This window comes from Oncorhynchus mykiss, chromosome 27 (genome assembly GCF_013265735.2).
Source record: "Oncorhynchus mykiss isolate Arlee chromosome 27, USDA_OmykA_1.1, whole genome shotgun sequence".
NCBI classification, from domain to species: Eukaryota; Metazoa; Chordata; class Actinopteri; order Salmoniformes; family Salmonidae; genus Oncorhynchus; species Oncorhynchus mykiss.
Window position 1 is genome coordinate 37,588,878 of NC_048591.1, and position 13,631 is coordinate 37,602,508.

Here is a 13,631-nt window from a genome sequence, read left to right on the forward strand (position 1 = left end):
CTAAACCTGGCCTTGTAATGGGCATAGGAGAGCCCACACCCATCATTTTCACTTTCAGATCACCAACACAGAAGGGGTAAAAGCTAGGGGTTGCTTTACGCTCAGGCCTATGACATAAGCAGAAGCAGTGACATCATCAAACAGGGACGTCATCATAAATGAACTAGTACCTTTCTTTTCTGTGATGAGGCGCACTAGAACACTGATGGTGTCTTCATTAGGATCGTCTACGATGTAGGGACAAGCGTTACCTACAGAGAGAGAGGGAGCGAGAGAGAGAGAGAGAGGGGGGGGGGGCACAGAGGGAGTGAGGGAGAAAGAGAGAAAGAAAGAGAGACGGAGGGAGAGAAATATTCAACATTACTACCCAGAGAAAAAGACAGGCCATTTTTAAGTAACCGACCGGAGAACCAGACAGGGACTGAACTGGGATTAAGTTTAGAAATAAGGAAACATTCCACAGGGATTTGAACCAACATTACTTTTCAACTCATTAAAGAGGAGGCAAAGGAAATCATGAAGACGGTCTTTGTCTATTTGAATAGGTGTGATGTATGTGTTTGAGTGACACTTCAGTGTGATGTATGTGTTTGAGTGACACTTCAGTGTGATGTATGTGTTTGAGTGACACTTCAGTGTGATGTATGTGAAAAAACTGTAGGTCTGTTGCACACCAACAGAGATGAGTAAACTTGCCAAATCTCCCGTTCTGTTCGGGAGTCCTGAAATTCTCTCTCTCTCTCTAATTTAATTTCAATTCAAGGGCTAAATTGGCCTGGGAAACACATGTTAATATTGCCAAGGCAATAAACAAAAGTGAAATAAACAATAACAGTAAACATTACACTCACAGAAGTTCCAAAAGAATAAAGACATTTCAAATGTCATATTATGTATTTTTACACTGTTGTAACGATGTGCAAATGGTTAAAGAACAAAAGGGAAAATGAATAAACATAATTATGGGTTGTACCTACAACAGTGTTTGCTCTTCACTGGTTGCCCTTTTCTTGTGGCAACAGGTCACGAATATTGCTGCTATGACATCACACTGTGGTATTTCACCCAGTAGATATGGGAGTTGATCAAAATTGGGTTTGTTTTCAAATTCTTTGTGGATCTGTGTAATCTGAGGGAAATATGTGTCTCTAATATGGTCATACATTGGGCAGGAGGTTAGGAAGTGCAGCTCAGTTTCCAACTCATTTTGTGGGCAGTGAGCACATAGCCTGTCTTCTCTTGAGAGCCAGGTCTGCCAACGGCGTCCTTTCTCAATAGCAAGGCTATGCTCACTAAGCTTCCTTCGGTTTGGGTCAGTCACAGTGGTCAGGTATTCTGTCACTGTGTACTCTCTGTTTAGGGCCAAATAGCATTCCAGTTTTGCACTGTTTTTTTGTTAATTCTTTCCAATGTGTCAAGTAATAATCTTTTTGTTTTCTCATGATTTGATTGGGTCTAGTTGTGTTGCTGTCCTGGGGCTCTGTGGGGTGTGTTTGTGTCCCAGGACCAGCTTGCTTAGAGGACTCTTCTCCAGGTTCATCTCTCTGTTATGGAATGTTTCGGAATCACTTCCTTTTAGGTGGTTGTAGAATTTAACGTCTATTTTCTGGATTTTGATCATTAGCAGGTATCGGCCTAATTCTGCTCTGCATGCATTATTTGGTGTTTTACGTTGTACACAGACAATAGGATTTTGCAGAATCCTGCATGCAGAGTTTCAATCTGGTGTTTGTCCCATTTTGTGAATTTTCTCTCTCTCTCACACACACACTCTTTCTGATCTCTCTCACTCTTTCTGATCTCTCTCGCTATCTGTCTCGCTCTGTATTCAGCCTCTCTGATAAAGGTATGTATGTATGAGAGCAACCAACAGAGAATAGATGTCTCTGTAGCAACCGGCGCCAACCCATAGCACCAGAGGTGATCAGATGGGGGCACTAGAATAGCTCACTCCGCTACACGCTCCATTCAACACTCGGTGTTTGCTAGAGTGTGTGTGTTGGTCTCCATGGACAACAATATCTCAGCAGCAGCCTGAGTTGACCTATCTCTGTGTGCTTCCACAGCCAGCTAATGCTAGCAGATATGTATCACAGCCAGCTAATGCTAGCAGATATGTATCACAGCCAGCTAATGCTAGCAGATATGTATCACAGCCAGCTAATGCTAGCAGATATGTATCACAGCCAGCTAATGCTAGCAGATATGTATCACAGCCAGCTAATGCTAGCAGATATGTATCACAGCCAGCTAATGCTAGCAGATATGTATCACAGTCAGCTAATGCTAGCAGATATGTATCACAGCCAGCTAATGCTAATAGATATGTATCACAGCCAGCTAATGCTAGCAGATACGTATTCTGTAGAGCTTGAACAACCCCATGTTCTCAAATGAGTGTTCCCCTTGAGTGGAGTTTAAAAGAGAACTGACGTAGGAAAAGGTGTCTCTCTCACTCACACACACACACACACACACACACACACACACACACACACACACACACACACACACACACACACACACACACACACACACACACACACACACACACACACACACAGAGTAAAGTGCTGGTGTAAGGGATTTCTCCCACTGTCAGACAGCACTGTTATGTAAGCATATATACAGAGAGAGAGAGAGTAGGGGAGAGAGAGAGGGGAGAGAGGAGAGAGAGAGAGGGGGGAGAGAGAGAGAGGGGAGAGAGAGAGAGGGCAGAGAGGAGAGAGAGAGAGGGGGGAGAGAGAGAGAGGAGAGAGAGAGGGGGAGAGAGAGAGAGGAGAGAGAGAGGGGGGAGAGAGAGAGGAGAGAGAGAGGGGGGGAGAGAGAGAGGGGAGAGAGAGAGAGAGAGAGGAGAGAGAGGAGAGAGAGAGAAGGGGGAGAGAGAGAGAGAGAAGAGAGAGGAGAGAGAGAGAGGGGGGAGAGAGAGAGAGGGGAGAGAGAGAGAGGGGAGAGAGGAGAGAGAGAGAGGGGGAGAGAGAGAGGGGAGAGAGCGAGAGGGGAGAGAGAGAGAGAGAGAGAGAGGGGAGAAAGAGAGGGGAGAGAGAGAGAGGGGAGAGAGAGAGAGGGGAGAGAGAGAGGGGGAGAGAGATGGATGAACAGGAGGGATGTTAATTAGATGAGTTCTAACCTCTGCTGCCTCATTCCCTCTATCACCCAGTATTGCTCTTCGCTCTCCCCTCTTCATCTTTCATAGTTCCTTTTCTTTTTCACTATTACCCATCACTTGACACCATCCTCCTCTCTTTACCCCCCCCCCATCTCACTCTCTCTCAGTCTCTCTCTTTCTGTCTGTCTCTGCACCACTGCAGCAGCTGCCCTCAATGCTGCACGCAACAGTAAACCCTAAAGACCTGGGAACTGGAACACGTCCAAACACACAACAACACACTGACACAGAGGGATGGAGCAGGGAGGGGAGAGAGGAGAGGAGAAGTGGATGATAGGATGGAGAGGAAAGGAAAAGAGAGGAGAAGTGGATGATAGGAGGGAGAGGAAAGGAAAGGAGAAGTGGATGATAGGAGAGATAGGAAAGGAGAGGAGAAGTGGATGATAGGAGAGATAGGAAAGGAGAGGAGAAGTGGATGATAGGAGAGATAGGAAAGGAGAGGAGAAGTGGATGATAGGAGAGATAGGAAAGGAGAGGAGAAGTGGATGATAGGAGAGATAGGAAAGGAGAGGAGAAGTGGATGATAGGAGAGATATCAAAGGAAAGGAGAAGTGGATGATAGGAGAAATAGGAAAGGAGAGGAGAAGTGGATGATAGGAGAGATAGGAAAGGAGAGGAGAAGTGGATGATAGGAGAGAGGAGGAAAGGAAAGGAGAAGTGGATGATAGGAGAGATAGGAAAGGAGAGGAGAAGTGGATGATAGGAGAGATATGAAAGGAGAGGAGAAGTGGATGATAGGAGAGAGGAGGAAAGGAAAGGAGAAGTGGATGATAGGAGAGATAGGAAAGGAGAGGAGAAGTGGATGATAGGAGAGATAGGAAAGGAAAAGAGAGGAAAAGTGGATGATAGGAGAGATAGGAAATGAAAGGAGAGGAGAAGTGGATGATAGGAGAGATAGGAAAGGAGAGGAGAAGTGGATGATAGGAGAGATAGGAAAGGAGAGGAGAAGTGGATGATAGGAGAGATAGGAAAGGAGAGGAGAAATGGATGATAGGAGAGATAGGAAAGGAGAGGAGAAGTGGATGATAGGAGAGATAGGAAAGGAGAGGAGAAGTGGATGATAGGAGAGATATCAAAGGAAAGGAGAAGTGGATGATAGGAGAAATAGGAAAGAAGAGGAGAAGTGGATGATAGGAGAGATAGGAAAGGAGAGGAGAAGTGGATGATAGGAGAGAGGAGGAAAGGAAAGGAGAAGTGGATGATAGGAGAGATAGGAAAGGAGAGGAGAAGTGGATGATAGGAGCGATAGGAAAGGAAAAGAGAGGAAAAGTGGATGATAGGAGAGATAGGAAATGAAAGGAGAGGAGAAGTGGATGATAGGAGAGATAGGAAAGGAGAGGAGAAGTGGATGATAGGAGAGATAGGAAAGGAGAGGAGAAGTGGATGATAGTAGAGATAGGAAAGGAGAGGAGAAGTGGATGATAGGAGAGATAGGAAAGGAAAAGAGAGGAAAAGTGGATGATAGGAGAGATAGGAAAGGAAAAGAGAGGAAAAGTGGATGATAGGAGAGATAGGAAAGGAGAAGTGGATGATAGGAGAGATAGGAAAGGAGAGAATAAATGATTTAATAATTGATCTGGGAAAGGAGAGATAGATTGATAGAGAAGAAGGAGGGGTGGGTGTTTCTCCATGCTACAGGGCAGCTACGGTTTCACAATACAAGAACTGTGTTCCATTACTCATACTAACCTCACTAACCGTACTTTTTGTGATGTACATTGAGTATGTAGTATGCTTATTGGTCATAGTATGGATATAGTTAGTATGCCAAAAGTTCCCAGATGTCATACTAAATTCACCCAAATACAAAGTATATTTGCAGTGGAGACTATTTCTGTGCTTTTAGGGCCCATAATGCAATTCTTCTGAAAATGGGCGTGGCTTCACAACGCTTTCAGATTTGAAGAAAATGGCGAAAAATAGTCAGACGACAGTGGATACAAATTCATTGCTTTAACTAATTATGACAAATGTTAAGAAAATGTTGAGCAATGTAATAAAGTAATGACTTTTAAAATAAGTTACGTTACACGTTGTGTTGGCTGACAATTTGTTAGCTATGCTATCCTAACGAACCGCATAGCATTACAGTATGTACCGGTATGTTAGCTAGTTACCGTCCTAACGTTAGTTGGCTACTAATACATGGAACTTGCCAGGCAGTATATTAACTATATGCTATCTAACTAACTACCCAGCATTTATTGATTTTATTATTTACGTCATTCTTAGCTAAGTGGTATAGTTGTGAGTTCTCAATCGACATGGTTAATTCTGGCAATCTACTCTGATTTCAGAGCCCTCTCGTCTGAGTGTGCCAGAGCGCAGAATAACTGATGAATTTACGAACACAACACCCGTTGAATATGGCCGGTGTCACTAAACGTCAGCAAAAACAAGTGTAATTAAATTACAGTCACCAACGCTCTAGACAACATGAAAACATCCTAACCAGCTCTGCTAGGGTGAGTAAAATGGTCAGAGTGAGGTGTTCTCTCATTTGTGATGGAAGTAGCTAGCAAGCTAGCCAATGTTAGCCAGTTAGCTTGGGTGCTTGACTGCCGTTGTGAGGTCAGAACGCTTGGATCAACCCTCCTCCTCGGCCAGAGCGTCCAGTGTAAGCCCCGAGAGTGAAACGCTCTGAAATTACGAACAGACAATCTGATAACGCTCTGGATTTGCGCACTCTGGCATTCTAGATTAACTTTAAGAACACACCCAAAGTCGTAAAATGTCTAGCTAGTTATGTGTTATGCTAACTAGCTAGCAAGAGATTGCATAGCAACAGCATCAACTTTCAGTAGACGGGCGAAGCACTAGTACGCTCACCTAAACAGTTACTAGCAACACCAGACGAGGAGCTGAAGACTGAGACACTAGCAACACCAGATAAGGAGATGGAGCCTGAGATACTAGCAACACTAGACAAGGAGGTGGAGACTGAGACACTAGCCACACCAGATAAGGAGGTGAAGACTGAGACACTAGCAACACCAGATAAGGAGGTGAAGACTGAGACACTAGCAACACCAGATAAGGAGATGGAGCCTGAGATATTAGCAACACTAGACAAGGAGATGGAGACTGAGACACTAGCAACACTAGACAGGGAGGTGGAGACTGCCAACCAGATTAGGAGTGTGTGTGTGTGTGTGTGTGTGTGTGTGTGTGTGTGTGTGTGTGTGTGTGTGTGTGTGTGTGTGTGTGTGTGTGTGTGTGTGTGAGAGATTTGGAATGCATTGTATTTCCAGAGAGCTGCCCTCTGACCTTTAGGGGGTTAGAATGTGTCATTCCCTAGCGTCAGAGTTAATACAACAATTTTTAGTTCCCACCACCACACTGTCTACACGGCTTATAGTCTAACATGACTACTGTCTATGAAAAGGGCTGAAAGAAGAGATGTGTTTGTGCCCTGGGATTGTGAGAGGTGTAGTCGTGACACAGCTACCGTCTGTACCAGAGGACCTTCATTTCCCTCTGCCCTTAGAGACATAATCGTATGTTCATTCAGGGCCCTCCTTGTGTTCTGCTTCCCAGTGTGTGAGCAACAGGACATGCGATGCCCATGAGTGTCCCCTTACGTATAAAGCTGTGTGCCTTTCTAAACAACCATTGAACAGCTAAAACTAGGTTACCCATATTGGGGGAAGGCTTTGAAAATAGATGCCAGGTTTGAAATAGAGTCTGAGGAGTCAGGGTTACTGTCGAGACCCAGTTTTTGTAAAGTGATATGATCTAATTTTGACAATAGGATAGGGTTAAATGTTAGAATTGGGATTTTTCTAATCTGAAAAATTTGATTCTGATCCTCCGGAATAGGGATAAGGATTTGGTAATCCAATCTAACCTTAAATCAGGATTGTATGTCATTAAAGGATCCCACCGTACCTTCTCCACTATGCAATCTGGTTTCAGAGCTGGTCATGGGTGCACCTCAGCCACGCTCAAGGTCCTAAACGATATCTTAACCGCCATCGATAAGAGCCATTACTGTGCAGCCGTCTTCATCGACCTGGCCAAGGCTTTTGACTCTGTCAATCACCACATCCTCATCGGCAGACTCGATAGCCTTGGTTTCTCAAATGATTGCCTCGCCTGGTTTACCAACTACTTCTCTGATAGAGTTCAGTGTGTCAAATCGGAGGGTCTGTTGTCCGGACCTCTGGCAGTCTCTATGGGGCCACAGGGTTCAATCCTCGGGCCGAATCTCTTCTCTGTATACATCAATGATGTTGCTCTTGCTGCTGGTGATTCTCTGATCCACCTCTACGCAGACGACACCATTCTGTATACTTCTGACCCCTCTTTGGACACTGTGTTAACTAACCTTCAATGCCATACAACTCTCCTTCCGTTGCCTCCAATTGCTCTTAAATGCTAGTAAAACTAAATGCATGCTCTTCAACCGATCGCTGTCTGCACCTACCCGCCAGTCCAACATCACTACTCTGGACGGCTCTGACTTAGAATATGTGGACAACTACAAATACCTAGGTGTCTGGTTAAACTGTAAACTCTCCTTCCAGACCCACATCAAACATCTACAATCCAAAATTAAATCTAGAATTGGCTTCCTATATCGCAATAAAGCATCCTTCACTCATGCTGCCAAACATACCCTTGTAAAACTGACCATCCTACCGATCCTCGACTTCGGTGATGTCATCTATAAAATAGCCTCCAACACTCTACTCACAAACTGGATGCAGTCTATCCCAGTGCCATCCGTTTTGTCACCAAAGCCCCATACACTACCCACCATTGCAACCTGTACGCTCTCGTTGGTTGGTCCTCGCTTCATACTCGTCGCCAAACCCACTGGCTACAGGTTATCTACAAGTCTTTGCTAGGTAAAGCCCCGCCTTAGCTCACTGGTCACCATAGCAGCACCCACTCGTAGCACGCACTCCAGGAGGTATATCTCACTGGTCACCCCCAAAGCCAATTCCTCCTTTGGTCGTCTTTCCTTCCAGTTCTCTGCTGCCAATGACTGGAACGAACTGCAAAAATCTCTGAAGCTGGAGACTCTTACCTCCCTCTCTAGCTTTAAGCACCAGCTGTCAGAGCAGCTCACATATCACTGCACCTGTACATAGCCCATCTATCTACCTACCTCATCCCCATACTGGTATTTATTTATTTATCTTGTTCCTTTGCACCCCAGTATCTCTACTGGCACATTCATCTTCTGCACATCTACCATTCCAGTGTTTTAATTGCTATATTGTAATTACTTCGCCACCATGGCCTATTTATTGCCTTACCTCCCTTATTTTACCTCATTTGCACTCACTGTACATATACATCTTGTTTTCTTTTGTTCTACTGTATTATTGACTGTATGTTTGTTTTACTCCATGTGTAACTCTGTGTTGTTGTATGTGTCGAATTGCTTTGCTTTATCTTGGCCAGGTCGCAGTTGCAAATGAGAACTTGTTCTCAACTAGCCTACCTGGTTAAATAAAGGTAAAGAAATTTGTAGATGTAGTACCACAACCCAACCAGTAGATGGCAAGGCGTAGTACTGTTCAAAGCACTAAAAATCTATCCAGATTCTTTGATCTTGATATTGTGGTATCTGGATCAGAATTATCTTATCCGATTATTTTCTAAAAAAAAAAACAGGCTCAACAGCGATTAAAAGGCTGGATACCAAATAAAAGGATTAAAGGATCCGGATAATTATGAAAAACTGGGCCCTGGTGTCTCCTCTGGTCATGAAAAACTGGGCCCTGGTGTCTCCTCTGGTCATGAAAAACTGGGTTCTGGTGTCTCCTCTGGTCATGAAAAACTGGGCCCTGGTGTCTCCTCTGGTCATGAAAAACTGGGTTCTGGTGTCTCCTCTGGTCATGAAAAACTGGGCCCTGGTGTCTCCTCTGGTCATGAAAAACTGGGCCCTGGTGTCTCCTCTGGTCATGAAAAACTGGGTTCTGGTGTCTCCTCTGGTCATGAAAAACTGGGCCCTGGTGTCTCCTCTGGTCATGAAAAACTGGGTTCTGGTGTCTCCTCTGGTCATGAAAAACTGGGCCCTGGTGTCTCCTCTGGTCATGAAAAACTGGGTTCTAGTGTCTCCTCTGGTCATGAAAAACTGGGCCCTGGTGTCTCCTCTGGTCATGAAAAACTGGGCCCTGGTGTCTCCTCTGGTCATGAAAAACTGGGCCCTGGTGTCTCCTCTGGTCATGAAAAACTGGGTTCTGGTGTCTCCTCTGGTCATGAAAAACTGGGCCCTGGTGTCTCCTCTGGTCATGAAAAACTGGGCCCTGGTGTCTCCTCTGGTCATGAAAAACTGGGCCCTGGTGTCTCCTCTGGTCATGAAATACTGTGCCCTGGTGTCTCCTCTGGTCATGAAAAACTGGGCCCTGGTGTCTCCTCTGGTCATGAAAAACTGGGCCCTGGTGTCTCCTCTGGTCATGAAAAACTGGGCCCTGGTGTCTCTTCTGGTCATGAAAAACTGGGCCCTGGTGTCTCCTCTGGTCATGAAAAACTGGGCCCTGGTGTCTCCTCTGGTCATGAAAAACTGGGCCCTGGTGTCTCCTCTGGTCATGAAAAACTGGGCCCTGGTGTCTCCTCTGGTCATGAAAAACTGGGCCCTGGTGTCTCCTCTGGTCATGAAAAACTGGGCCCTGGTGTCTCCTCTGGTCATGAAAAACTGGGCCCTGGTGTCTCCTCTGGTCATGAAATACTGTGCCCTGGTGTCTCCTCTGGTCATGAAAAACTGGGCCCTGGTGTCTCCTCTGGTCATGAAAAACTGGGCCCTGGTGTCTCCTCTGGTCATGAAAAACTGGGCCCTGGTGTCTCCTCTGGTCATGAAAAACTGGGCCCTGGTGTCTCCTCTGGTCATGAAAAACTGGGCCCTGGTGTCTCTTCTGGTCATGAAAAACTGGGCCCTGGTGTCTCCTCTGGTCATGAAAAACTGGGCCCTGGTGTCTCCTCTGGTCATGAAAACTGGGCCCTGGTGTCTCCTCTGGTCATGAAAAACTGGGTTCTGGTGTCTCCTCTGGTCATGAAAAACTGGGCCCTGGTGTCTCCTCTGGTCATGAAAAACTAGGCCCTGGTGTCTCCTCTGGTCATGAAAAACTGTGCTCTGGTGTCTCCTCTGGTCATGAAAAACTGGGCCCTGGTGTCTCCTCTGGTCATATAAAACTGGGCCCTGGTGTCTCCTCTGGTCATAAAAAACTGGGCCCTGGTATCTCCTCTGGTCATGAAAAACTGGGCCCTGGTGTCTCCTCTGGTCATCCAAAATATCAGTTCATTCATTGTTGTAAGGACCCTTGAAAACACTTATTCAAGAGAAAATCTAAAAGGCACAGCCCAGATACCTGTGTCTCTGTGTCTGTGTCTGTCTCTGTGTCTGTCTCTGTGTCTCTGTGTCTGTGTCTCTGTCTCTGTGTCTCTCTCTCTGTGTCTCTGTCTCTGTGTCTCTGTCTCTATGTCTCTGTCTCTGTGTCTCTGTCTCTGTGTCTCTGTCTCTGTGTCTCTGTGTCTCTGTCTCTGTGTCTCTGTCTCTGTGTCTCTGTCTCTGTGTCTCTGTCTCTGTGTCTGTGTCTCTCTCTCTGTGTCTCTCTCTCTGTCTCTGTCTCTCTCTGTGTCTCTCTCTCTCTGTGTCTCTCTCTGTGTCTCTCTCTGTGTCTCTCTCTGTGTCTCTCTCTGTGTCTCTCTCGCTCACCCTCTTTCTGTGGTGTAGCATTCTCCTCATCTCCTCCCTCCTTCTCAGCAGTGCAGTTGTATCCTTTCTTCTTGAGGATATTACAGATGAGGATCCCCAGGAGTCCCATCACACAGAAGATTGGCACCAGGGCGAACACTGCATACTCTGTACTCTTCTCATCCGGGCTCCGTACTGCTGTACCGTTCACCGGCAGGCCGCCACTGCCCGTCGAGCCCTTATCCACCGTACGCACCACGCGCACGTGGGTAGACTGGGCAGGGGGGGCTGGGGAGAGAAAAAGTGAGAGAATACGGCCCTGTTAAAACCATTATTCCTCCAGTGAAAACATAACAGATTCAACTATTTGTTGGCGTGATATTGATTCTGTCCACACTCACCTCTCACACAGGCCAGGGTGGAGGCTGTCCTCCCAGCAGTGGCGTGGAACCTGGTGGCACCAACACAGGCACATATTAATATCACAACAGAACAATACCATGTTATCATAGCAGTGTATTCATATCATGGTAATTTAGCAGACACTCTTATCCAGACAAACTTACTATTGGTGCATTCGTCTTAAGGTAGCTAGGTGGGACAACCACATATCACAGTCCTAGTAAGTAAAACTTTTCCAACTGACCATATTTAAAGGTCAACAGTCTATTTCTGTAGAGAGTGGTGGTCCTGGTCGGAGGGTAGAGAAATGCTAACCAGGCTATACAGTGACTGGTCAGAATACAAGCATTTCGCTACACCCGCAAATAACATCTGCTAAACACATGTGAACAATTCGATTTGATTTGATTTGATACTTCAGTGCTACAGTTAGGTATTGTTTTACAGCAGAAGAATCATTCAACCGTTTTGCCTGTATCTAATGTGGCTTATGAAGAAAAACACATGCTTGTTGGTGCTTGTTGGTGCTTGTTGGTACTTGTCGAACTTGTTTGGTGAATATTGAGATTACAAAGGGAGAGGGTAGAGATTGTCTTGTATGTGGATACATACCCATACAGACAGTCTCCGCAGACAGCATCAGAGTGCGATGTACCAGAGGTCACAACCTTTTTGTTGAGGACCCCACAGGAGGAATGTGGGCGGCATTGATCAGAGTCATAGCTGTCCGAAAAAGTACTAGCTGGACAAGATTGGCATCGGATCGCCTCGCCTGGCCCCTCGACCTGCCAGCAAGCCTGGCAGGAGAACACATCTTCACATCTCAGAACAGAGTACATGAACCACTGTAATTACATACTTCAGTCACATGTGGTCCTGTGTTCAATAAGATGTTCCAAAATAACTAACACTGCCGTTTTGGACAGAAACTAAGATACATGACCTATTTTTCGGATTCATATGTACACATTTTCATATGAAACCGATTATTTTTTATATATACAGTTGATGTTTGAAGTTCACATCTTAGTCAAATAAATTTAAACTCAGTTTTTCAAAATTCCTGACATTTAATCCTAGCAAAAAATCCCTGTTAGTTAAGATCACCACATTATTTTAAGAATGTGAAATGTCAGAATAATAGTAGAGATAATTATTTATTTCAGCTTTTATTTCTTTCATCACATTCCCAGTGGGTCAGACGTTTACATATACTCAATTAGTATTTGGTAGCATTGCCTTTAAATTGTTTAACTTGGGTCAAACGTTTCGGGTAGCCTTCCACAAGCTTCCCACAATAAGTTGGGTGAATTTTGGCCCATTCCTCCTGACACAGCTGGTGTAACTGAGTCAGGTTTGTAGGCCTCCTTGCTCACAAAACACTTTTTCAGTTCTGCCCACACATTTTCTATAGGATTGAGGTCAGGGCTTTGTGTTGACATCTCCAATACCTTGACTTTGTTGTCCTTAAGCCATTTTGCCACAACTTTGGAAGTATTCTTGGGGTCATGGTCCATTTGGAAGACCCATTTACGACCAAGCTTTAACTTCCTGACTGATATATTGAAGCAACATCTCAAGACATCCACATAATTTTCCTGCCTCATGATGCCATCTATTTTGTGAAGTGCCCCAGTCCCTCCTGCAGCAAAGCACCCCCACAACATGATGCTGCCACCCCTGTGCTTCACGGTTGGGATGGTGTTCTTCGGCTTGCAAGCGTCCCCCTTTTTCTTCCAAACATAACGATGGTCATTATGGCCAAACAGTTCTATTTTTGTTCCATCAGACCAGAGGACATTTCTCCAAAAAGTAAGATCTTTGTCCCCATGTGCGGTTGCAAACCGTAGTCTGGCTTTTTTACGGCGGTTTTTACTCCTTGCTGAGTGGCCTTTCAGGTTATGTCGATATAGGACTCATTTTACTGTGGATATAGATACTTTTGTACCTGTTTCCTCCAGCATTTTCCCAAGTTCCGTTGCTGTTGTTCTGGGATCGATTTGCACTTTTCGCACCAAAGTACATTAATCTCCTTCCTGAGCGGTATGACGGCTGCGTGGTCCCATGGTGTTTATACTTGCATACTATTGTTTGTACAGATGAACGTGGTAACTTCAGACGATTGGAAATTGCTCCCAAGTATGAACCAGACTTGTGGAGGTCTACAATTATTTCTCTGAGGTCTTGGCTGATTTCTTTTGATTTTCCCATGATGTCAAACAAAGAGGCACTGAGTTTGAAGGTAGGCCTTGAAATACATCCACAGGTAGACCTCCAATTGACTCAAATTATGTCAATTAGCCTATCAGACGCTTCTAAAGCCATGACATCATTTTCAGGAATTTTACAAGCTGTTTAAGGGCACAGTCAACTTAGTGTTTGTAAACTTCTGATCCACTGGAATTGTGATACAGT

At 45.2% G+C, this 13,631-nt stretch overlaps 1 protein-coding gene across 4 annotated transcripts in view; it reads right to left on the reverse strand.

Annotated features, from left to right (window-relative positions):
- Positions 1 to 13,631, reverse strand: part of LOC110508013 (tumor necrosis factor receptor superfamily member 19L) — a 79,233-nt gene that overhangs the window by 12,679 nt on the left and 52,923 nt on the right. For all 4 annotated transcript variants that reach the window (XR_005039984.1, XM_036964960.1, XM_036964959.1 and 1 more), the window contains exons 4-7: positions 11,829 to 12,013; positions 11,216 to 11,265; positions 10,836 to 11,102; positions 171 to 251 (exon numbers count right to left, since the gene is read on the reverse strand). Coding sequence is in view for 3 of the 4 variants with exons in the window: in XM_036964960.1 (XP_036820855.1) it covers positions 171 to 251; positions 10,836 to 11,102; positions 11,216 to 11,265; positions 11,829 to 12,013 (583 nt within the window). In the remaining variant the exon portion in view is untranslated. The remainder of the gene's footprint in view (positions 1 to 170; positions 252 to 10,835; positions 11,103 to 11,215; positions 11,266 to 11,828; positions 12,014 to 13,631) is intronic.